The following is a 25,204-nucleotide window of genomic DNA, read 5'->3' on the forward strand; positions in this document are numbered from 1 at the left end:
ATTTGATTGATCACCTGCTGGTGACTTTCTATTGAGATTGAAGTAAGATTTGTTTTCGATCTGGACACAAGAGCCCCCAAACCCCCTGGTGTATAGGCTACGCTTTTGATGTATTTGCTCCATATGGTCTGTGTGACATGGTACGGAGAAAAGTGTATGTGCGGCATCGCGATCCTATGAAAGCCTATGGTGGGCGGTGGCTGAACCTTACGATTTTTTTTTCTTGAAATTTGATTGAGAAGTTCATTGTGCTATAAAGAAACAAGTTGGGGGAGGGGGAAAAACGAAGTTGGATGGAAGGAATACATTTAAACAGTAATTCTGCATCCCTCGAAAGTATAACTTTTTCTTATCATAATTTAATATAACAATACGTGTGGGCGGCACATTCGCTGTACATTCTCTGTTGTATGGATATTTGGACTGCTCTGTACTATTTATAAACTAAACATTGAGTAGTGGTCAAACAAATGAGGCTGTCTTTTATATTGCTCCTCTTGTAATTTGAAACGGGAGTATTAGATTTATGTACTATTGGTCAATAGACCACTTCAAGTATCCTTGTCAAAGAAAATCACTAGTCTCCTAATGATTGCAATTGCCATCAATTCACATGCAAATGAACGGCAAATGCAAATTTCTTCTTACATTCAAATTCTGTATGGGTTCAATTCGATGCCTGTTTACCCACTTTTCAAAATCTGCACAACGGTTATTATAGTTTACGTAGTAAATCTGTATTTTGTTTGGCTAAGGTACCCTACTCGTGACTTGTTTGGTTTATTACATGTCTCAGATTCCAAATGTAATCCGCTGGGCCTATTTTCAGAAATTATCAATCTGGATTTTTCCTGTTTGTTAGGATTAAATGCATATACTGTAAATAGAATCAATAGAACAGGAGTCTGCATTCAAGTCAGTGATGAGTTCGTTCTATTTATTATACACTGCTCAAAAAAAGGGAACACTAAAATAACACATCTAGATCTGAATGAAATATTCTTAAATACTATTTTCTTTACATAGTTGAATGTGCTGACAACAAAATCACACATTATCAATGGAAATCAAATTTATCAACCAATGGAGTCGCACTCAAAATTAGTGGAAAACCACACTACAGGCTGATCCAACTTTGTAATGTCCTTAAAACAAGTCAAAATGAGGCTCAGCAGTGTGCGTGGCCTCCAGGTGCCTGTATGACCTCCTTACAATGCCTGGGCATGCTCCTGATGAGGTGGCGGATGGTCTCCTGAGGGATCTCCTCACAGACCTGGACTAAAGCATCCGCCAACTCCTGGACAGTCTGGTGGATGGAGTGAGACATGATTTCCCAGATGTGCTCAATTGGATTCAGGTCTGTGGAACGGGCGGGCCAGTCCATAGCATCAATGCCTTTCTCTTGCAGGAACTGCTGACACACTCCAGCCACATGAGGTCTAGCATTGCCTTGCATTAGGAGGAACCCAGGGACAACCGCACCAGCATATTGTCTCACAAGGGGTCTGAGGATCTCATCTCTACCTAATGGCAGTCAGGCTACCTCTGGCGAGCACATGGATGGCTGTGCGGCCCCCCAAAGAAATGCCACCCCACACCATGACCCACCGCCAAACCGGTCATGCTGGAGGATGTTGCAGGGCAGCAGAACGTTCTCCACGGCGTCTCCAGACTGTCACGTCTGTCACGTGCTCAGTGTGAACCTGCTTTCATCTGTGAAGAGCACAGGGCGCCAGTGGCAAATTTGCCAATCTTGGTGTTCTCTGGCAAATGCCAAACGTCCTGCACGGTGTTGGGCTGTAAGCACAACCCCCACCTGTGGATGTCGGGGGCTCATACCACCACTGACTTTGAGTAGACACATGCACATTTGTGGCCTGCTGGAGGTCATTTTGCAGGGCTCTGGCAGTGCTCCTGCTTCTCCTTGCACAAAGGTGGAGGTAGTGGTCCTGCTGCTGGGTTGTTGCCCTCCTACGGTCTCCTTGATGTCTCCTGATGTACTGGCCTGTCTCCTGGTAGCGCCTCCATGCTTTGGACACTACGCTGACAGACACAGCAAACCTTCTTGCCACAGCTCGCATTGATGTGTCATCCTGGATGAGCTGCACTACCTGAGCCACTTGTGTGGGTTGTATCCTCCGTCTCATGCCGCCACTAGAGTGAAAGCACCGCCAGCATTCAAAAGTGACCAAAACATCAGCCAGGAAGCATAGGAACTGAGAAGTGGTCTGTGGTCCCCACCTGCAGTACCCCTCCTTTATTGGAGGTGTCTTGCTAATTGCCTATAATTTCCACCTGTTGTCTATTCCATTTGCACAGCAACATGTGAAATTTATTGTCAATCAGTGTTGCTTCCTAAGTGGACAGTTTGATTTCACAGAAGTGTGATTTGACTTGGAGTTACATTGTGTTGTTTAAGTGTTCCCTTTATTTTTTTGAGCAGTGTATTTGTATGCTTTCAATCCTAGCCAATAGGTCAAATACACATCATTTTGGAAAAACGGCCTAGATGTTCATAATGCAGACTGGCGTAAATGGAGCAGACCATTTTAACCTTGACATTTGTTATTTTTTTAACCTTTATTTAACTAAGAACAAATTCTTATTCACAATGATGGCCTACCAAAAGGCCTCCTGTGGGGTCAGAGGGTTGGGATTAAAATAATAAAATGTTTAAAAAAATATAGGAAAACGACCAGAGAGACAACACCACATAAAGAGAGACTTATAAAACAACAACATAGCAAAGCAGCAACACATATGGTAGCAACACTACATGACAACATGGTAGCAGCACAAACCATGATACAAACAGGGATGTGTGTGCTTTTGGGACCTTTAACGGAATGTGACTGGCAGAACAGAACACTCGGGCTCCCGAGTGGCGCAGCGGTCTAAGGCACTGCATCTCAGTGCTAGAGGCGTCATTACAGATACCCAGGTTTGAATCCAGGCTGTATCGTGATTGGGAGTCCCATAGGGCGGCACACAATTGGCCCAGCGTCGTCCGGGTTTGGCCAGTGTAGGCCGTCATTGTAAATAAGAATTTGCTCTTAACTGACTTGCCTAGTTAAATAACGGTAATGGTTTTTTTTAAATGGGTGTTGTATGTGGAGAATGAGGGCTGCAGTAGATATCTCAGATAGGGGGGAGTGGAGCCTAAATAAGCATCAACCAGTGGGTCTTGCGACTGGTATACAGAGCTGACCAGTTTACAGAGGAGTATAGAGTGCAGTGATGTGTCCTATAAGGAGCATTGGTGGCAAATCTGATGGCCAAATGGTAAAGAACATCTAGCCGCTGGAGAGCACCCTTAACTGCCGATCTATAAATTACGTCTCCGTAATTTAGCATGGGTAGGATGGTCATCTATTCAGTTAGTTTGGCAGCTGATGTGATAGAGGAAACCAAGTCTAGATTTAACTTTAGCCTGCAGCTTTGATATGTGCTGAGAGAAGGACAGTGTGCCATCTAGCCATACTCTCAAGTACTTGACTGACTACCTCAAGCTCTAAACCCTCAGAGGCAGTAATCACACCTGTGGGGAGAGGGGAATTCTTCTTACCAAACCACATTACCTTTGTTTTGGAGGTATTCAGAACAAGGTTAAGGGCAGAAAACCATGAGGAAAATGCAATATCAACATGACTGATATTACTTGTCAGGTTTTATTGTAGGGATTACATACTAAATGTGAAGTTGCCTATCTGCTGTTTGCTCTCTAGGCTGTACGACTCTGACAAGGCGTCAAGCCAGAACATGGCAAGGAATCAATCTGTGACATCATCAATGAACTGCAGGACATTGATCTTGCCAGGCTGTCATTCTCCCCGTTCCTCAACTTGGACACACAGATCTCCTTGGCTCCAGTGTCGGACAGTCCTGAATCTTCAGTGGAGGAGCTCTACTCCTCACTCTGTTACAGGTTCTCACCTATCTCTGGAAGCCCTGCCAGCCAATCAACTTGTCCATAAGTGATAAACTAGTTTTTAATTTAAGTGCAACTAATTAAACAGATTGGGTGTCATTCATTATTAATTATTCACAACATTGACAAGAGGAAGTTCAGGATGGAACTATTCCACTCTGATTGTTACAGTGCACAATTTGGAACACCTGGTGGAAAACTGCATCAGCACTCCAAAGTCAGCCTCTCTGAGAGACATTGCCAATGACACAGACACAAAGAGATGAGTTCAGAATCCAACAATCTGGTGTCCACCATTGATGAAGGCCAACCGTTGCTCGGCTTGCCACCGGAGGGCCTAGAGTTGACTATGTGAGGCTGTCGCAGAGGTGGCAGGCATGGTACCGTTCTGCTGCTGCTGTAGATGCTGCCAGAGGCCACATTCCTGTTGTGTGCTCAGTCCTGGCCTCCCTTCTGTTTGCGGCGGGGAGTCTCTTTGCACTCTATTTCTACATTCCCATAGATGCCCCAGACTGCCCTGACATGGTCAGCTGCCTCACTTTCACACTTTGCTGCTGTTCTGTAGCTGCAGTACCCATCTTGTTGGGTATGTCTGAATCATTGTTTCATGTTAGACTGAAACAACTGTGCCTGTATACTGAGCTTTACAAACCTACTTATTTAGTTGGAGCAATCCATTTTAAAAATATATGCCATTTTAGAAGTCTCTCCAAATGCCTCATAATCTGTCTGTCAAAGGCTTAGTCTTTAATTGTCAACACTTTTAACCATACTGGATCACTGGCAATTTCCTCCCTCTCCTTATAAATAGCTTAAACTAAAATAGAAAAGATGACTGTAACTAGTTCTCCAGTCACCTGGGCTGTGTCCTAATAGTTTCCATTACTTTCCTAATTTCCTTTATTTCTACTGAAAGGACCTGACTGAAGAAAACAACATGGTGAAAACTAATCCCTTCACCTATTGGCGGTCAAGCAGGAACAGAAGATATTATGAAAGACTGATGGGAAAGGATGCTGAAGACACATAAATCCCAGACAGAATTAAACAGACCATTAGGTGTTTTGTGTTAGGTTTTCATAAATCGAATACTAAGAGACCTAAGGCCTTTTTACACTGCATTACTCTCCCTCTAGCTATGCTGATTGGTGCGATGTGCCAGTTCTGCACTGGGTCTTTGAATGCAGCTAAGGCTCTCCCCGGATGACCGGCCATTCAGCAGCTGTTTGTCTATGCGTCTATGGAGCAGTTGTTTCTCTACATTCTCAATCTGTTGGTTCGGGCTACATTCCTGCCTCAAAAGCAGCTAAGGGTGGTGCCCATTTTGACTGGAGTTTTCGTTGAAGGAAGGTGAGTTGTTTTAAAGCCATTGCTCATTGTTTGACATTGCAAAGCTGATCATGTTTTGAGTTTCTCCTCCTCATTGTATTCCTGTAGGCTTGTCTACTGGCTGTGCCTCCATAATTGTAGCCCCTGGAGAGGCTTTGGATCAGGGCTTACCATTTTCCCGCTCCTTGCCATGGTGGCTTTCGATCTGTACTGTCTGTATGACATTAGCCTCCGACAGCTGCTCTTTGGGTCTGGGGACACACTCTGTAATCAGACCACCCCTTCATCCTGGCCTCTGGAGATGTCACAGAGCCCCAGTGGCAAATTCAGATAGGGTCATACCCACAGACATCTTGGAAACTCAGTGAGGAGAGCACTTTCCCTTTCAACTTCAAGAGAACGCTTATCCCAGAAATAGCCCATTCTTGTAATCTGTGTACAGTGAAGCTACACAGAATGCCTCTAACCTCTAAGTCTGTAAAGGCTTAAATTGTATTTTCGCTCCTCATATACAGGACCTTTTTATGTGGATTCATACATATTATCTGAAATGCAAGAGCCGTTCATCCCTCTAGTTGTGGAGGAAGTTTTTAAGCAGTCTTAATGTGTAATTTTAAACTATTCCGCTGCCTAGATTTAAAATGTTCTGTGACATACTTTGAATTAAAATGTATAATTGCAAATGGATGGATATTCTACCAATTGATGTGCTCTCATAAAAACCACTGAATGCAACTTGGGTCTTAAAAATATATTTATTTTATCCAGCCAAAAGTTTGTGAATGATACTGAAGTAACAATAAAAGCTATTTGTAAAATGTTTCTTCTGTTTCTGTTAGTCAACATGAAATTAGCCAATAATGAATTCTATGCTGACTGAAGTGAGTCATGTTTCTCTTGAAGTATTGGGAATGTTGGTGAATGTAGATGTACTCTCGCTGTTCTCTGCCTGGCTTTCTGTAATACTGAATACCACCATCTCCACATCCCTGGACTCATCATTGCTATGACTGGTGCTGATGTCCACCTGGTTCCTGGCAGCACCCCGTGATAGAAACGACCTGCTCACCATCCATGCAATCGCCCACATGACAAACAAAATCACCAGCGGCCCTCCGATCAGAATACCCAGAACCGCTGCCGTCCGATCCATGCCATTTGTTACTTTACCTTTGTGGTCCCAGGGGTAGACGGGGGGACTACAGGTACTGCGACGAGAATCCAAGGTGGAATATGGAGGGCAGTCCAGACAGTTTGTGTCCTGTTTGCCGAAACAAGTGAGGCAGTTGCGATGGCAGGGTAAGCACCTCTGATAGGAGCGGGTGCTGTTTCCATTTGATACATAGTAGTGAGGTGGACAGGACATCAGGCAGCTGTTCTCAAATACGTACAGTGGGTATATGCACTCTATAAACAGAGGATACTTGCTTGGTTAGTAACATTTTCTAGATGTCTTCCAGAACGTGAAATGACAGTGTGTGTGCAACTGTTTCATTGTAAACTAAATTCAGGAAATGAATAATGTAGCAGCCTGCCTTCACAGCCTCCATCAGAGTTCCTCACTGCACACTGTTGTACCACTGCCCTCTCCATGCGACGGCCTATCATGTGTTCAGCTGTCCCATGCAACTCCAGTTGAAATTTCAACAGGAATCCTTTGAACAAAGAAAAAAATAAAATAGTTGGTGGCTGAGTACATTGTAGAAAATGCTCATTATGCATAATGTATAGCGCACAAAGAAATAAATAGTAACTGTGGGAAACCAGGGAACAAAAACAAATAATTTTCATGTTATGACATGAATACATTAAGTAGTATATTTTGATGAGATGTGAAGGAGTGTGTTTGAACAATATGAACTATAACAGATGATGAAAGCCAGAGCCAAACAGAGCCAGCTGCTGTCACGTCAGCTGCAGCACTGAGTGCTTTTGATTTGTAATCCTAGACAATACCTTTTTCTAGTTCACATTAGATGTATAATATTTCTTTCTGTCATTAACTAATTGAATTGAGATACCAGAGAAGTGTTTTAAGAGAATCGCGGTGTTATTGAAGTCGACACCTTAAATTCCAAAAACGTTGTTTTCCGTCAGTTTGAGAATGTCTGCTGAAGTCCTCTGTACCTCTGTTGTTTGAATCTCCGTTGTTTTCTATCCGTAGAACCCAATATCCAGAGGGATCCTCATCCCAGCAGTGTGTACTCATGAAGGCCCAGTCTGAGAACCCTGCAGACGTATTATCGTAGGGCCTGTGATGTAACATTGGATTGGAATATTTTAGTACATTAAAGACAAAATGGGTTACACTTGGACCTCTTGTTGCATATTGTAAACCCTGATACTTCACCATTATGCTGTATGTATAATATTTATTCCACCTTATGACAGAGTATATATAAATGGTTTCATACTTCTATTTATTTGTTTCAAGTTTGCTGTCCATTGACTTGGCTGTGTCTTACCTGGTTGTGAGTAAATTGGAGATTGTCTTCTTCGGGCTAATGAGGGTGATGGAGAGATCTCCCCGTCTGCTATAGGTCAGTGTGAGACGTGCCTGAATGTGCTCCAGAGACCGAATCCAATTCCTGGTGCCATGACAAGCTGTCACATTCCACCTCAATGTTAGTTTCATGCGGAGTTCACTATCGGACAGACATAAAGTACAACAAATCTAACCGGCCAAGTTGGTATTATGATTTGGTTGAATGACAGTTCATGCTCAATCAAATCTGAAGATCATATTATGTGTACTGTAAACAGCTGGAGAACACACTGATAGGTAGCTGTATTCCTACTAACTATCCATAAGTGAGATGAAAGTAGAAGGGTGTTTTTCTTACAAGGATCTGGTAATGAGGTCAATGGTGCACTTCTTTTGAGGTTTGACTGTTTTCCATTTACTGGCCAAGTCCACCAGTCTGCCTGCATCCAGGAGCCCATATCCATAGTAATGGCTGACTTATAATAAAGCAAATCAGATGCCAGTTCACTCTTTTTTTACTCAATTTCATGCCCTACAGTCTAGCAAATCACATCTCAGTTTCCCTGAATGGTTAACTAACAATAGAAGGTAGTGCTTTATGTCTCACCAGGTCTACCAACACCATTAGTCCGCCAATCATGCGTTCGAAGATCTGCCAGTCTTGATGCTCGCACCACGAGGTGTTGCACATCACGCCAGGTGAGTCTTGGGCTGTGGAGAAGTTGGGATTTTATCATCTTTCTCGATGACTCAAAGCCTTTACAACAAATAAGTTTATTGAGTTACAGGTGCACAGAGACAAAGGAGTGGTTACTTTGCCTCCAGAGCCAGTGCAATAATCCCAGCAGCCAGAGGGGCAGAGGCAGAGGTCCCAGTATGGTCAGAGGTGCAGGACTGATGCAGGTCAGTGGTGACCTAGAGGGGAAACAACATCCAGGTATTTTGTTGAGGCTCTGCTTACTGTTGCTGTAGGTGGTGAATGAGAGATAAATATTGACCTCTTTCAAGTTCCACACATCTTCAGCAACCTCTTGCATTCATGTGACTACTTTTTAAGCATGATTATTCTAAAGCTAAACTAGTCAAAGATTTATCAGAATGCTTTGTCATTCTAAATGCATATTTGCACAGTGCCTTCGGGAAGTATTCCTTGACTTTTTCCACATTTTGTTACGTTACAGCCTTATTCTAAAGTTGGTTAAATAAAAATAATTCCTCAATCTACACACAATACCCCACAATGACAAAGTGAAAACAGGTTTTTAGACATTTTTGCAAATTTACATTTCAGTTTAAGTAGGAAGTTTACATACACTTAGGTTGGAGTAATTAAAACTTGTTTTTCAACCACTCCACAAATTTCTTGTTAACAAACTATAGTTTTGGCAAGTCGGTAAGGACATCTGCTTTGTGCATGACACAAGTCATTTTTTCAACAATTGTTTACAGACAGATTATTTCACTTATAATTAATTCACTGTATCACAATTCCAGTGGGTCAGAAGTTTACATACACTAAGTTGACTGTGCCTTTAAACAGCTCGGAAAATTCCAGAATTGATGTCATGGCTTTAGAAGATTCTGATAGGCTAATTGACATAATTTGAGTCAATTGGAGGTGTACCTGTAGATGTATTTCAAGGCCTACCTTCAAACGCAGTGTCTCTGAGTCAAAATAAATCAGCCAAGAGCTCAGATGTTTTTTTTGTAGACCTCCACAAGTCTGGTTCATCCTTGGGAGCAATTTCCAAACGGCTGAAGGTACCACGTTTATCTGTACAAACAATAGTATGCAAGTATAAACTCCATGGGACCACGCAGCCGTCATACCGCTCAGGAAGGAGATGCGTTCTGTCTCCTAGAGATTAACTTACTTTTGTGCGAAAAGTGCAAATTAATCCCAGAACAACAGCAAAGGACTTTGTGAAGATGCTGGAGGAAACAGGTACAAAAGTATCTATAGCCACCGTAAAACGAGTCCTATATCGACATAACCTGAAAGGCCGCTCAGCAAGGAAGAAGCCACTGCTCCAAAGCCGCCATTAAAAAGTCAGACTACAGTTTGCAACTGCACATGGGGACAAAGATCGTACTTTTTGGAGAAATATCCGCTGGTCTGATGAAACAAAAATAGAACTGTTTGGCCATAATGACCATCGTTATGTTTGGAGGCAAAAGGGGGAGGCTTGCAAGCCAAAGATCACCATCCCAACCGTGAAGCACGGGGGTGGAAGCATCATGTTGTGGGGGTGCTTTGCTGCAGGAGGGACTGGTGCACTTCACAAAATAGATGGCATCATGAGGAGGACAATTATGTGGATATATTGAAGCAACATCTCAAGACACCAATCAGGAAGTTAAAACTTGGACACAAATGGGTCTTCCAAATGGACAATGACATCAAGCTTACTTCCAAAATTGTGGCAAAATGGCTTAAGGACAACAAAGTCAAGGTATTGGAGTGGCATTCACAAAGCCCCGACCTCAATCCTATAGAAGATTTGTGGACAAAACTGAAAAAGCTTGTGCGAGCAAGGAGGCCTATAAAACCTGACTTCAGCTCTGTCAGGAGAAATGGGACGAAATTCACCCAACTTATTGTGGGAAGCTTGTGGAAGGCTACCTGAAACGTTTGACCCAAGTTAAACAATATAAAGGCAATGCTACCAAATACTAATTGAGTGTATGTAAACTTCTGACCCACTGGGAATGTGATGAAAGAAATAAAAGCTGAAATAAATAATTCTCTCTACTATTATTCTGACATTTCATATTCTTAAAATAAAGTGGTGATCCTAATTGACCTAAGACAGGGAATTTTTACTAGGATTAAATGTCCCAAAAACTGAGTTTAAATGTATTTGGCTAAGGTGTATGTAAACTTCTGACTTCAACTGCAAGTATTAATAAAAAAGTATTCAGACCCATTGCTATGAGACTCGAAATTGAGCTCAGGTGCATCCTGTTTCCATTGATCATCCTTGAGATGTTTTTACAACTTGACTGGAGTCCACCTGGGGTAAATTCAATTGATTGGACATGATTTGGAAAGGCACACACACCTGTCTATATAAGGTCCCACAGTTGACAGTGCATGTCAGAGCAAAAACCAGGTCATGAGGTGAAAAGAATTGTCCGGTGCGCTCCGAGACAGGATTGTTTCGAGGCACAGATCTGAGGAAGGGTACAAAAAAATTCTGCAGCATCGAAGGTCCCCAAGAACACAGTGGCCTCCATCATTCTTAAATGGAAGAAGTTTGGAACAACCAAGACTCCTAGAGCTGGCCGCCCAGCCAAACTGAGCAACAGGGGAGAAGGGCCTTCGTCAGGGAGGTGACCAAGAACCTGATGGTCATTCTGACAGAGCTTTAGAGTTCCTCTGTGGAGATGGGAGAACCTTCCAGAAGGACAACCTTCTCTGCAGCACACAATCAGGCCTTCATGGTAGAGTGGCCAGACGGTTCACCTTCCAACAGGACAACGACCCTAAGCACACAGTCAAGACAACACAGGAGTGGCTTCAGGATAAGTCTCTGAATGTCCTTGAGTGGCCCAGCTAGAGCCTGGACCTAAACCCGATCAAACATCTCTGGAGAGACCTGAAAATAGCTGTGCAGCAACGCTCCCCATCCAACCTGACAGAGCTTGAGAGGATCTGCAGAGAAAAATGGGAGAAACTCCCCAAATACAGGTGTGCCAAGCTTGTAGCGTCATACCCAAGAAGACTTGATGCTGTAATCACTGCCAAAGGTGCACAATCAACAGCCTGGTCAACTTGTATGCAAAGTAGCTCTTCGTGAGGCAAATGGTGGTCACACCAGATACTGACAGATTTTTTGATCCACGCCCCTACCTTTTCAAGGTATCTCTGACCAACAGCTGCAAAGCTGTATTCCCAGTCATGTGAAATCCATGCTCCCGAGTGACGCAGTGGTCTAAGGCACAGCATCAGTGCTACAGACCCTGGTTCGATTCCAGGCTGTATCACAACCGGACGTGATTGGGAGTCTGATAGGGTGGCGCACAATTGGCCCAGTGTCGTCCGGGTTTGGCCGGGGTTGGCAGTCATTGTAAATAATAATTTGTTCTTAACTGACTTGCCTAGTTTTTTAACTACTTTTTTTAATGTACTCATTTCCTTATATGAACTGTAACTCAGTAAAATTTTGAAATTGTTGCATGTTGCATTTATATTTTTGTTCAGTGTATATATGAATGTTGAATACAATAACATGGTATGAGTTGGGAAAAAGACACTTACAATTCTGTGGTGTTGAAAGCTTCCACCACTGTAGGTAGTTGTTAGAATGGCTGAGCAGGGTTCACTGTAGAAGGGCAGAGTTCCCTTCTCGGTGGTACTTCCAACAGACAACGTGTAAATGCTGTTGGTGTAGCCATCGCAGTTGCAGTTGTCAAAGCTGGCGCCCCCATTGCCTGAAGCCCAGACGTAAATGGAACCCAAGCCACCTCGGCCCTGTAAGGTATGGAAGTTGCTTTTTAATACTCATTGTATGATCTTACTGCAATAGTTACTTTGCCTCCAGAATCTTCAGCCAACGGATTGGTACTACTGATGAAACAGGTCATTTAGGATGACCAGTGCAAGTTGTATCATACATTGCTTATGCCTCTGATAAAGGCTTCTTTAGCTAATGTGTTTGGCCCCTCCAAATTCCTCCCCAAATCTTCAGGTCCCCAGCTTGCGCTGTAGATGTCAATGTGCTTCTGATTCAAGTTTAAGGACATGGCTTCTATCAGGTCAGTCACTTGTCCATCCAGCATCCGAACTCCTGGACAGAACAGAGCAAAAGCCAGGGTGGAAATTAAAGCAGGATAATTACCATATTGTTTTATATACTATTAACAGAGATAATTATTTAATGTATAGTTAATACTTGCCTCCAATCTTGGCCTGATGTGCCACTCCAACCCCACACACCCCATTATTTGCCACCGCCGCCACCACCCCAGCACACCGTGTTCCATGCCTATGGAGTAGAGGACAAAAGGGGTTCATCAATGCAGAATGTCATCATATAGTGCAGATCATACATGTTATATGATGTAATGTCTTGTAGTAGTAAAATCTTAATAACATCACAGCCAAATTACCTCTTTGGTCTGGTCAGAGAATATTGAGTCTCTGGGTTGGGGTCATTATCATTCATGTCATAGCTAGCCAGTGGATCCTACAGGTACAATGCAATGTTGTTGTTTTTTTCTACTGATGGACCATTTGTCTTCATGATTAACAAAAGGCAATAATATGCCCCTACAACAATAATCATCTCGATAGCTCACATAATTTTCAGCAAGGTCCGGGTGGCTTGTCTCTAGGCCATCGTCTAAGATGGACACCACTACCCCTTTGCCTGTGTAGCCTCGAGCCCAGGCGGCCACCACATTCTGATTAAAGGCCTCACTCTGGAAAAGCAGAAGCCAACAGTTACAATTAATTTTTTTCAAAACAGGTTTACCATATGTTTTCACTCAAGGCAGAAAACCCTCAAACAGCAGAATAAAAATCTAAAGAGCTTCTTATGGAAATAAACTTCAAACAAAAATGAAAGAATAATGTTGACATGTACCAGGTACCACTGCTGATTGAAAAATGGATCAGTGGGTACTGTGAAAGAGTGTCTTCTATTTCTACTCCTTCCAGATTGCTGTGCAAACCAAAGCACCTGAGAAACAGGTAGATTATTACACTCATCACAATAAGAGCAATACTGGGACTGGTTATCACAGCCAATTTTAGAAAGTGTTTTACAGATCTATTGCCTTTTCACCTCAGGGTCCATTTTCAGTCGAAGATTATGCAAATAGTGTGCCTGCAATGATTGTTTTGCCACCTCTCGTTGCTCCATATGGTAATAGTTGCCATCTGGAAATATCTACAAATATAATATGCCAGAAGAAATGAGATCCTACTCGCAAGTCATACTATGCCAAAAGATCTACCTATAAAAAAATACAAATCATTATATTGCATAAATAAACTGTGAACTAACATTAACATAATTGTTTTACCTTTCCCAAGATATGGAAACCATGTTTCTTTGCAATCTTGTTAATTTGTTCAGGAGTGCCACTTAAATATAGAGCCCAACTGTTGGTGTAGATGACCTCTGCGTAAATTGTGCACACCATACACAAAGAGCAACTAACGTACAGGTACCTCATGCTGGCTTCTTTTTTTAACTGTTCAGCTGATTTATTTTTGGTCTTGAGGAAACAACCCTTTCATTTGGAGAACTCTCATGTCTCCAACATGACTAAGTGATTTTGACAAGTTGTATCACTAACGGTTGTTGTTTGACATTCGAACAGGCCTCCATGCGCATGATCAATAAATATTCCCGCCACAGATTGGCGCCCAATTATCGCATTATGAAGTCAGTTTTGCGTTGTAAATGGGCTATGATTTGGGTTGTGTAAACTGATCCTGGATCTGTTCTGATCTACTTCTTACCCCATGGATCCACTGACTAATGTGACATTATTTTCTACACCTTTGGTTTTTACTTTGAGCAATTCACTTCGAAAGTTCAGACCAATCAATAGGCCTACGTTTTACTAATATACAGACATTTTTGTAGTCCTGTCAATAAATAAATATGGAAGAGAGCGCCCCAAATGGTTCTATCGTGTAAGCATAGTCACCGGAAGTCCTAGCTATTATATTTGCTTATGATGGCGGCGTTGGTGGGTGAGTGATGTTTTGGTTAAAACGTAAAGCGAGTTACTGGAACATATCTAACTAATTTATCTCACAAATATTACACTTTTGTATCGTTTCCGATTCATTTATTATATTGGTTGTTCGTGACATTTTTTTGTTATCACAACTGTTTGTATTCCCTGACCTTGCAAGCTAGTTAGCTGCTAGCACTCCAGAATCCCTGGCTTAATCGGAAACAACTATATGCTTGTTAGCAAATGCTGTTTGTTCGTGTAGTTAGTTAGCTAGCACGCGTGAAGTTTCTCAGACATTGTGCATGGTTAATAACGTCTCAGTGGTAAATCTAGTAAGACCAATACATGTCCCTGTTTTACATAAGAGCAATGGCTCATAGTGCTAGCTAGCTAGCTAAGTAATGTTAGTTAGGGGCTCCCGAGAGGCGCAGGGGTCTAAGGCACTGCGTCTCAGTGCTAGAGGCGTCACTACAGACACCCTGGTTCAAATCCAGGCTGTATCACAACCGGCCGTGATTGGGAGTCCCATAAGGCGTTGCACAATTGGCCCAGCGTCGTCCGGGTTTGGCCGGTGTAGGCCGCCATTGTAAATAGGAATTTGTTCTTAACTGACTTGCCTAGTTAAATACACAAACGTCAGTCAGCTTATTATATCACCCAAGAAAGAGCACTGCCTTTGCTATAGCCAAGTAACCTTTACGTTATCTAAATACAACCTATAGATACATTTGTTGACATCTGTTGTTTTTTTTGTCTTTCCTGTGCAGTTCCTCGCCTCGCCGCGTTTGGTACCTTTTCATCAAGGTAAGCATAACGTTAGGCAAATTACGCATTTAAGGTGATTAAACTAAGACAGGCCTAGGATTTACTATAGTTAGTAACAGGTTATTTCTGTTTTGAAATCACCTGTAACCGTATGAAATGTTTGCTCTATTTATTAAATCCTTAAAGTAGTGTAATTTGTGTATTGTTAATACCATTTAGTTTGTCTTGATGGTCAGTCTGTTGTATTGTAAGGTCGTATTACCTAATTTTTTTTCTACCACACAGATCTATTTCAGTATTTGCGATACAAACGTGCCCGTCGCTACACCACATTGCTAAAAGTGGCAATGCTACATGGTAAGGGAGGTCCTGTAAACGTCTCAATTTGTCAAAATATTTGTTTGAGTACTTCATATTACTTCCTTTTCTTCCAGTGTGGTTTCAGTCAGAGAGAAAAGCACAGCGGTGGCTGCTGCCAAGCCAGCTGCAGTAACAAGCAGCAAGGGAGAGTATGTTATCACTAAGCTGGATGATCTGGTGAATTGGGCACGCAGGGTAAGTCAATGTCACACCGCAAGTACTCTGTTCTTCAGTGGCATATGGTCCATTTTGAATGTTTGTGTCAATCTTTCAATAAGAAAATCAAGAAGTACACCCCTCCATCTAAAACTCCTTTGTGACATGTTCTATTCTGTGGCTGACTGGCTGCCAGTCAAACAACTGTCAAAATTATTAAACTAACTATACAGGGCAGCACCGTATGATCACAGGCATTCCTCTAATCCAGCCTTAAGCTTTTTTTCTTTTTCTTTTTTTAGCACTCAGTCAGGTCTCAACTTACTGTTGAGTCAGATAAGTAGAATACACAAGGTGCAATTTCTACGTTTGATTGTGTGTGAGAAGTTTTTATTTTGTTAATCAGTGACAGTTACTCAATTAGACATGTCAGATAAGACTTTTTAGATTGGTAAGAATACCGACCGGGCACATGCCCACGGGTCCTGACCCACATTTTACAAAATGGTGCTGACAGAGAAGGCTGCTTTGCTTCTAGTCCTTAGGAACTTCGCAGTATTTTTTTATTTTTTTTATTATTTGTTAGCCCAGAAAATCTTAGGTGTTATTACATACAACCGGGAAGATCTATTAGATATCAGAGTGGCGTGAACTTAACAGGAAAACGGAACTAGAAGCACAAGCATTTCGCTACACTTGCAATAACATCTGCTAACCATGTGTATGTGACCAATAAAATGTTATTTTATTTGATTGATTTTGTTAGTCACTCTCACTCAGATATCACGTTAACATGGCGATATCACGTTAACATGGCGTAAGTCATGGCAAAATGTGTAGAATTGCAGGAAATTAGCTTTGAAACAACTTGCAATTTTTTTAATTCTCTGCCATCGAGAGGGAGGGCCACTAAAATGTTTTGCCCAAGAGGTGGGGGCCAGCCATATCTCACTTTTCTTTTCACCAGAGATGAATAAAGGAAAGCATTGACTGACTCAGTGATCTTTGTTCAGATTGGACTGATAAGTCTACAAAGCAATCTGTCTTTGTGTTTCTACGTTAGAGCTCCCTATGGCCCATGACGTTTGGACTGGCGTGCTGTGCGGTGGAGATGATGCACATGGCGGCTCCTCGTTATGACATGGACCGGTTCGGAGTGGTGTTCAGGGCCAGCCCCAGACAGGCCGACGTCATGATTGTGGCAGGCACCCTGACCAACAAGATGGCCCCCGCTTTGCGCAAGGTGTTTGACTGAAGGACATGTTTCTTTGGAGAAAGGAGTTCTGTATTTGCTTTTGAGTGTATGAATTCACCATGATGTTCATTATTTCCCCTAGGTTTATGACCAGATGCCTGAACCAAGATATGTAATTTCCATGGGAAGGTAAAGTATTGTCGTAATATTATTAGATTTAAACAAACATTTTAGTGGTTATCTAGTTTGAAATGGATCTCATGATCGCCTGAACTTTTTCCATTTAATAACACCTGATTTGTTTAACACAACCTCCCTTAAGTTATCTGCTTCTACTGATTTGTGATTTATTTCCCCACACCAAGATTTACCATTACACAGTACTTTTACAGTGTTGGTTGACATATTCATCTTGCATTTCATATTTAACTGTTAGTTGAGCCACTTATCTTATTACTCTGTCCTTCAGCTGCGCCAATGGGGGTGGCTACTACCACTACTCTTACGCAGTGGTCAGAGGGTGTGACCGCATCGTACCAGTGGACATATACGTTCCAGGTATCTCTTTTTTTTTTTTAAATTATGAAACAAATCATACGTTTTGTCCCGGATATATGTACAGCAATGTGGAAAAGAAACAAATCACAACAATAGCTCTTTTGAAGATTTTATTTGCTTTTTATAGAAAACATTTGACTCAAATTGATTGTTTACTTGTCCTCTTGTAGGCTGCCCTCCCACAGCAGAGGCCCTTCTCTACGGGACGCTCCAGTTGCAGAAGAAAATAAAGAGAGAGAAGAAAATGAGGATTTGGTATCGCAAGTGAAATTCTCTCTCTGGCTGTTTGTAAATGTTGTATTTAATGGGTGGTCTGGCCACCCAGTAAACCGGTAGGCAATATCCTCAGGAGTCACTCTGGGTATTCTCTGGCTCCTCTTCTCTGTATAAACAATTAAATTCATTTCTTGTCGTTAGTTTAACTGTTGTTGTTCTTGGCCCTGCACAGGTTCTGATACTGGCAGATTCTGATACTGACATTTATCGATTTCCAATTTTCTCTCAGCAATAGAATAATTTTAACTGAACATTTTAAACAAAATTTCTATGGTCATCACTATTTAGATAAAGTCACATCAGGTATTTTGCTTTCTTTTGTGGTCTATTCTTACCTTTTTGTAATGTGTTGGTATACTTTATCTGAAGAATTTGTACTTCAGTCAGTAGATGGTGCACTTGGTACACACAATAGTTCTACAGAGTTTAGATATTTTCTTCCTTTGTCTCTGGTTCAACCAAATAGTTCCTGTTTGAATACTCAATGTTTCCTTTCTTCCTTGAAGTAATCACTGTTCTGACATTGAATTGGCGTAAGCAAGCTTTCTTTGATATTGCTTTCACCAATTGTCATGTCAGATCAGTGTTTACTTCAAGGAATGAGGTTGGATACAACCTCAAAGTATTGTCACAGGGCCCGTCTTTGGTTCTACTCAGCAACACCCAATCCCAAATTAACCCTGTATGCACATCTTAGACGATTGGTAGGTAGCAATAGGGATACAATTCCACCTAGCCTATCAGGAAGCAGGGTGGAGCTATTAATATTTTATGGGAAAGTTGATAGGTCTACACCATTTAATGTTGGCACAAAAAAGCTCCTCTTGTGTGATTTGGCACGATGAATTACATCCAATCTACATAAAATGTTGAATTGTTGCCCTCTTGTGCTTATTGTGCAAGAAATGCATGCTCCATCAATTTAAGTTGATATTTGACAAATCTCATTTTCAGTAACTCATCTCATTTACCAGGCTCAAGGATTTATGACCCCATGGTAAATATTTATGGATTCAGTTGAATTCTTGTGAGATCTGAAGGTTGTCTAATATCCCGAGGACCTCTATTTAAAAAACACTTCATGATTGGGGTGTAAGCTACAAATAACATCTATAACCAGGGCCAATAAGTGAGGCAATGTGCCACAACAACTTATCCATTAATGATTAACAACTTCTCTAGATAAAAAGTAACTCTCTATACTTAAGGGACTTATTCTGCAGCTTGTCCCACCCAGCCCCTCGAAATAATTGTTTTCTTGTCAAAAGAGAGTGCAATTTTGATTTATATTCATTCAAATGGCAAATTGAAAGCTGTTTAAACAGGCAGCCCAATTCTGATCTTTTGCCCAATTAGTTGGCAAAGGAACTGATCTGATTGGTCAAAATACCAATTATTGCTTTTTGAGGTCTGTTCGATTATAAAAGAAATCAAGGTTTGTTGATTTTTTTGGGGGGGAAATTTTTCTGAATACTGTAAAAAATTGAACCTTAATTTAACTAGGCAAGTCGGTTAAGAACATTCTTATTTACAATGACGCCCAAACCTGGATGACGCTGGGCCAATTGTGTGCCGCCTTATGGGACTTCCAATCACGGCCAGATGTGATACAGCCTGGATTCGAACCAGGGATTGTAGTGACACCTCTTGTACAGAGATGCAGTGCCTTAAACCGCTGCGACACTTGTAACACAGAATAAAACAATTAAGATAAGCAGTAATGGGCAGTTACTACCATCATAGGACTTATCATTTTTAAGTATCCTTTAAAATATTTAACTTGTGTATATTACATTAGTTTGATTTGATTATTTTGTTCCAAGTCATCTCATCTCTGTAGAGCTGCTGTCTGACAAAATCACAATTTTAGTAGTTCAAAGTAAACAAGGCATACTTTTATGACTGCTTATCACCAACTATCAATCACTTAGATAATGTATTTTCAGGGTGAGATACTGTGCCTTGACCAGCAACTGTGTTCTCTCCGTGTCTGCTCAACACAGACCAGACAAGTAGGCATTCGGGCAACCGAAGCAACTCAGTGTTGGTCCCATGTTTCATGAGCTGAAATAAAAGATCCCAGAAATGTTCCATACGTACAAAAAGCTTCTCTCAAATAAATGTTGTGCACAAGTTTGTTTACACCCCAGTTAATGAGCATTTCTCCTTTTCCAAAATAATCCATCCACCTGACAGGTGTGGAATATCAAGAAACAGATTAAACAGTATGATCATTACACAGGTGCGCCTTGTGCTCGGGACAATAAAAGGGCCACTTTAAAATGTGCAGTTTTGACACAACACAATGCCACAGATATTGTAAGTTTTGAGGGAGCGTGCAATTGGCATGCTGACTGCAGGAATATCCAACAGCGCTGTTGGCAGAAAATGTGTTAATTTCTACCATTAACCGCCTTCAATGTTTTAGAGAATTTGGCAGTATATCCAACTGGCCTCACAATCGCAGACCATGTTTAACCACACCAGTCCAGGACCTCCACATCTGGCTTCTTCACATGCGGGATCGTCTGGGGGGGGGGTTATTGAGTATTTGTCCATAAGTAACCCCTTTTGTGGGGAAAAACAAACTAAATACAACTCCCAGCTACATCGCACAATTCAGGTTTGATCTGATTTAGCTCTAGAGAAACTGCACATCGAGCTCACAGGAAAACCCCAAAACTAAATGGAATTCAAATGATCGGTCAGTTAGTTGGTTAATCTCTCAGCACTAATAATTGGACAAAAGATCAGAATTGGGCTGCCTGTGTGGTATGTAAAATGCTTGTTGACGTTGCAATATAGTTAAATGTAATGCATTCTGTGACAAATTGCAAGAGATGCACAATTGTTAAAGAGGTAATACCCAAACAAATTCATTTTGACAGAAAAAAATAGAGTTGACGTGATTTAAATTGGTTTATTGAAAGATGAACATCCCTGAGTGCTTGTGGATTTGACAGTAAACTAATGTGGCTTTTTAAAATACAGGCACTTGAGAAGGCATGACATTGCAGTGGCACCAAGCCATTTCACTCTTTCAGAATGGTGGGAGTAATCATCTTGCGGAAGGCATAGTATTTGCATTCGCTTGGGGGGACAATATCCATGGTTGTGGTGCTAATCATCTCCTTCTTGAAGCCAGCCTCAAGCAGTTGAGGCATCTGGGTCTCCTGAAAATCATTAACACAAAGATCTGGTCTGTATTGTGGACCTGCATCACACATTATGGGGCCATTTAACCCTTTACACTTGTGGAAATTGGCCTATGTGAATAGTGCCAAATTGAAATGTTTCTATCAGAAGAAACATAAAAAGCATACGCATGACCATGGTAGCAATTAAAAGAGAACACTGGAGATTATGGGGAAATGATCAGACAACAGTTCACCTGACACGACTGAATCCAAACAAACTGTTGATTTTATATGCATTTTACATTTACTGTACTTTTCGCAGCGTTTGTCAACGAAATCTGAAAACACTCTGGATACAATCAGTAACATAAGAATATTCATGAAATTTTGGGGTAGCTGCAACATAACAAAAACAAATCTTACAAGTGTATGAGTGAGAGGTCTAACTGGTGTCTCCAAGTGGACACTTGTCCAAACTGCACAATTCCTAAGTAATCAATGCACTTTTATGACTCATGGAATGAGCCTTCAACAACAAGATGCTTGTTTGAGCTCTCCTAGCTTTGCCATTGAGGAACTGAAGCTAGAATACTTGTAGTTGTTTTGAACACAGCCCTGCGTCCCCAAAAATCACACAATTACTGTTTACACAATCCAGGAACATTTCATTACAAATCGCAATCTGGGTCAGGTGAGCATCATTAGAAGGCTTATTCAATTGCCAACATGACTAGCGAAGTTATAAAATACGATCTTACAGTGTTAGGCTTTCACAAGGCACTTAAGACAAACAGAAAATAAATTTGGTGCGCGTAGAATGGAGTCATGGGTGCATGTTCTCGGCACATTTTCTTCACAATACGACACAGGTTCATTCTGTTCAGGACAACCCAGGGTATGACACATCTTTGTAACTTTACATCAAACATATCGATCATAAATGTTTCTACTTTAAAATGACACGAGTTTCCAAACATGGAAAGGTGAAGTGCACATTTGGACGTAATGTAGGTGTGTGGTTTGCTTGTATGACATCAAAGCGGTATTTATTATAGTCCTCAACGTCTCATCTTTCAGATCTTTCGATTTACAGCATTCCCCTCACTCAGACAACAACAAATGTGGGCATCTTTTTGTGTGTGTGTGGTACACATGCTTAGAACGGCTGTCAGGTGAATCCCATAAAGCGCTGTAAATTGAAGAGCCTGAACTCTGACGTCATATATGGTACAGTAGGTTGCTGTACAGCCACTAAGTTACAATTGAGGCACTTATCAGTGACCAAATCTGCAATTTTCAACCAGTATACAGGATGATAGGGTCTGTGAGTTTAAAGGGTTACGCAGTTGCAGTTCAGATACAATTTATCATTAACCTTTGTTTAGCCAAGAAAGGTAATTGAGGACAGATTTTCTAACAGTGCCAGGACCAAGTGCAATAAAAATGGTATTAGTAGATATACAGTAATTGGTTTAGTTTGTCTAAGTAATCACTTCACCCCACACAGGAGTGGAATCAATCGAGTTGTGAATTTGATTTTCATAGTTTTGAAATAAAACTATAGAACATTTGTGATCAAGTGTCGACTTTGAAGTACTGTGAAAAAAAAATGGTGGAAACATGCAACAGGAAAATCAGTTAGTACTGTAGCTACAGACATACCAAATAAGCAGAGTGCAACAGAGACATAGTCACTGTACATTAAACTAATGGGTTAATGGTTGAATGAACATCAAACCAAACAATATTGAGGGCCACACGTGAAATGACATGTAATACCGCAGTAACTATCCGTGATATACCTGTAAGTACCATCTGGCAGAAGGGCAGAATGCGTGCAAAGAAATGAAATGTGTCGAGCCCGAGAAGGAACATGTGTAGCCTACCCATGCACCTCAGAGAGAGATTAGGTGTTGATCATTGACTGGCTGAAAGGCGGCTCACCTGGAACATGTTGTCGATGTTGTCATATTTGGTCTTGAGAAGTTCACCCCAGGAGGTCAGGTTACAGTAGGTGAGAACGCCACCTGGCTTCAGCAGCCTGTGGGCATGGCCCTATTGAGACACAATTCAACAATTGCACTATTAATGGAAACGTTAGCACGTCATTGTGGAACGATAGGCAATGTTTGTTTCAAGTGATAGGGATCAGATTCCATTAAGAAATATCTTATTCTATTTGGATTCATGTCTGTAAACGTCTGCCATATGTTTGCGTTGGATACAGCTATATCATCATATGATACCAAACATTTGTGTGTTTTGTAGTCTTTATTACAGGGGGAAATCCCACTCCTCTGTTGGTTCCTGTGCTTTTGCTGATGTGTTCATAATGTGCAGCCTTGGTCATCGAAGTGTTACTTACCTTGATGAAGTCAAACTGATGAGTGTGCCATGTGTCTTCAGACAGAGGGTATGTGTCGTACAGAATGCCTTTGATAGAAGAGGCATAATTACAATTACACATACATGCATATCTAAAGCAATTTACTCACTGAAGAATATAAAATATTCAATAATGGATATGCCAATAGAATGCATTTTGAAACTTACCATCAAAGTGGTTGTCAGGCAGGCCGCCCACTACCTCCTCCCACAGTCCTTTGAGGGGCACAATCTGTGAGTGGAGAAGAATTTAGGTTAATTTCATTCACATTAAAAAGGAAGAAAAAGTCTGAATAGAACCTAATGTGAAGTTGAAGATTTGTCTCACTTTATGTGGCTGAGCCTTGGCCCACTCCTGCAATCTTGCGAACACTCCATCATTGCACTCAATGATCCAGTGCTCCTCGATGGGGAAGGACTCGACTTTAGTTGCGGCGATGGCCATGCCAAACCCAATCTCCAGAACCCGTCCACCTGTGGGACAAAGCAGAACAAGCATCTCAATTTGTGTTTAAGTATCTACCTGTATTGAAGTGTTTTCAACTTTTCTACCTTTATCCCAGTGCTGTGGCACCTTTCACGAAAAGCAAAACTAATAATGCACAATTTTTGTTTGTTATTTAAGGGTTCTCAAATGAATGTTTGGGGGAAATGTCACCTGATAGATGGCCTGTGGCCACTTGAAGGAGTTCCACAGAGTAGTCTTTCAGTAATGAGTAAAAATAGATTAGAAAAATACCATTTTGTTTTGCCATCACCCTTTAGGCTACTACGCTGTTATAAACTGGCAAATTTCCACCAAAGATGTGTATTTTCCAACAGACATTGCCAAAGCAATATAAAGACAAACATACACTATTTACTATAACTGGTCATATTGTATTTGGAACCAAACAACTGTTCTCATTGGACCACATTCCTCCATGCAGCAAGATGGGCGCTATGGTGACGTGAGTGCGCAAACAACTCTAAACGTTTACGCAACTTTAACGTAGCCTAATGTATATATATTTTTAAAGTATCAGTGATAATCATGAAACTTCTTGAATGGTATGCGGTAATAAATTATTGACACTCCCCAGCAAGTGCGCATTTGGCACGGTTCAATTGGTAGAGTAACACCTGCTGCAACCACAAGCCATTATATCCAACTCCGCCATGCTTTTAAACATAACGTGCATTGAGAGGAACGTCGCATATAAACTGTAAACGCATTGGTTTCATGAACGTTTCCTAACGTCTGCTGATTGATTGTAATCGTCTGTATTGATTAACCTGCAGCGCTGAATGAATTGTAGCCATTGATTAGGTTATAGGCAAATAGGCTGTCCCTTACGGTCTATTTGTTTTACACATTTGTAAGGAAAATGAATTACAGGTCAAATGTTATTATGGAACTACATCAGAGTACCAAAATCCACACCGTCTTGTCGTCCCTATGCGTTCATATGGCCCACTAGCTTGCACATTGTGTGTTGTACCTTTTGAGGAGGCTACAATTGCCAGCGAGTGCATGTACGGAGTCTCCCAACGTTCCATAACGGGCTTGCCCAAAATCTCGAGATGAGTGTCGGTCTCATTGTAACCAGCACCAGCCTCGTGCCAGCCAGCTTTGCAGTCTTCTCCCTTGGAAAATATGGGTTGTGCCGTAGTCATTTTGGCGGTTGGCTTTCTTTATTAGATGGGGGATGGACGGAGTTGCTGTCTCTACGTCGTGGCAGAGGAAGGACAGATTTTGTTGCGGTGGGGATTTATATGGGTCAGAAGTGCTGACTGCGCAAGACGTCAACGAGGCGTAGGCCTAGACATTAGGCTTACTACTGTTGGTCAATAAGTGGCATTTCAAGGGGTAGCCGGGTCAATGAAGTCCTAAGTGTCGAAAGCTGAGAGAAAACATGATACACTGATTGTATTTTAATAATCATGGCATATTG

The 25,204-nt window shown here is 41.5% G+C and overlaps 3 protein-coding genes and 1 pseudogene across 3 annotated transcripts; 2 read left to right on the plus strand and 2 right to left on the minus strand.

The window, feature by feature from the left end:
- Positions 1-3,352: 3,352 nt before the first annotated feature.
- LOC135511447 (transmembrane protein 79-like) lies at positions 3,353-6,045 on the plus strand (annotated as a pseudogene).
- A 98-nt stretch (positions 6,046-6,143) lies between these two features.
- On the minus strand, positions 6,144-13,925 carry LOC135511448 (furin-like). Its single transcript, XM_064932953.1, has 14 exons — positions 13,773-13,925; positions 13,532-13,636; positions 13,331-13,426; positions 13,044-13,166; positions 12,855-12,931; positions 12,642-12,730; positions 12,360-12,532; positions 12,004-12,216; positions 8,557-8,657; positions 8,350-8,453; positions 8,101-8,218; positions 7,723-7,902; positions 7,385-7,509; positions 6,144-6,427 (listed from the first exon to the last, which is right to left on the minus strand). The coding sequence occupies exons 1-14, from the start codon at positions 13,923-13,925 to the stop codon at positions 6,144-6,146; spliced, it is 1,941 nt and encodes a 646-aa protein (XP_064789025.1).
- A 466-nt stretch (positions 13,926-14,391) lies between these two features.
- Positions 14,392-17,888, plus strand: LOC135512665 (NADH-quinone oxidoreductase subunit B-like). The gene is made up of 8 exons (XM_064934914.1): positions 14,392-14,451; positions 15,206-15,242; positions 15,489-15,560; positions 15,638-15,758; positions 16,783-16,962; positions 17,057-17,103; positions 17,384-17,472; positions 17,643-17,888. Exons 1-8 carry the CDS (start codon positions 14,433-14,435, stop codon positions 17,738-17,740), a joined length of 663 nt encoding a protein of 220 aa, XP_064790986.1. The 5' UTR covers positions 14,392-14,432; the 3' UTR covers positions 17,741-17,888.
- A 2,766-nt stretch (positions 17,889-20,654) lies between these two features.
- Positions 20,655-25,014, minus strand: LOC135512664 (guanidinoacetate N-methyltransferase). Its single transcript, XM_064934913.1, has 6 exons — positions 24,752-25,014; positions 23,599-23,744; positions 23,439-23,502; positions 23,251-23,318; positions 22,830-22,940; positions 20,655-20,921 (listed from the first exon to the last, which is right to left on the minus strand). The coding sequence occupies exons 1-6, from the start codon at positions 24,924-24,926 to the stop codon at positions 20,781-20,783; spliced, it is 705 nt and encodes a 234-aa protein (XP_064790985.1). The 5' UTR covers positions 24,927-25,014; the 3' UTR covers positions 20,655-20,780.
- Between the last annotated feature and the right edge of the window lie 190 nt (positions 25,015-25,204).

Source organism: Oncorhynchus masou, chromosome 24 (genome assembly GCF_036934945.1).
Source record: "Oncorhynchus masou masou isolate Uvic2021 chromosome 24, UVic_Omas_1.1, whole genome shotgun sequence".
NCBI lineage: Eukaryota > Metazoa > Chordata > Actinopteri > Salmoniformes > Salmonidae > Oncorhynchus > Oncorhynchus masou.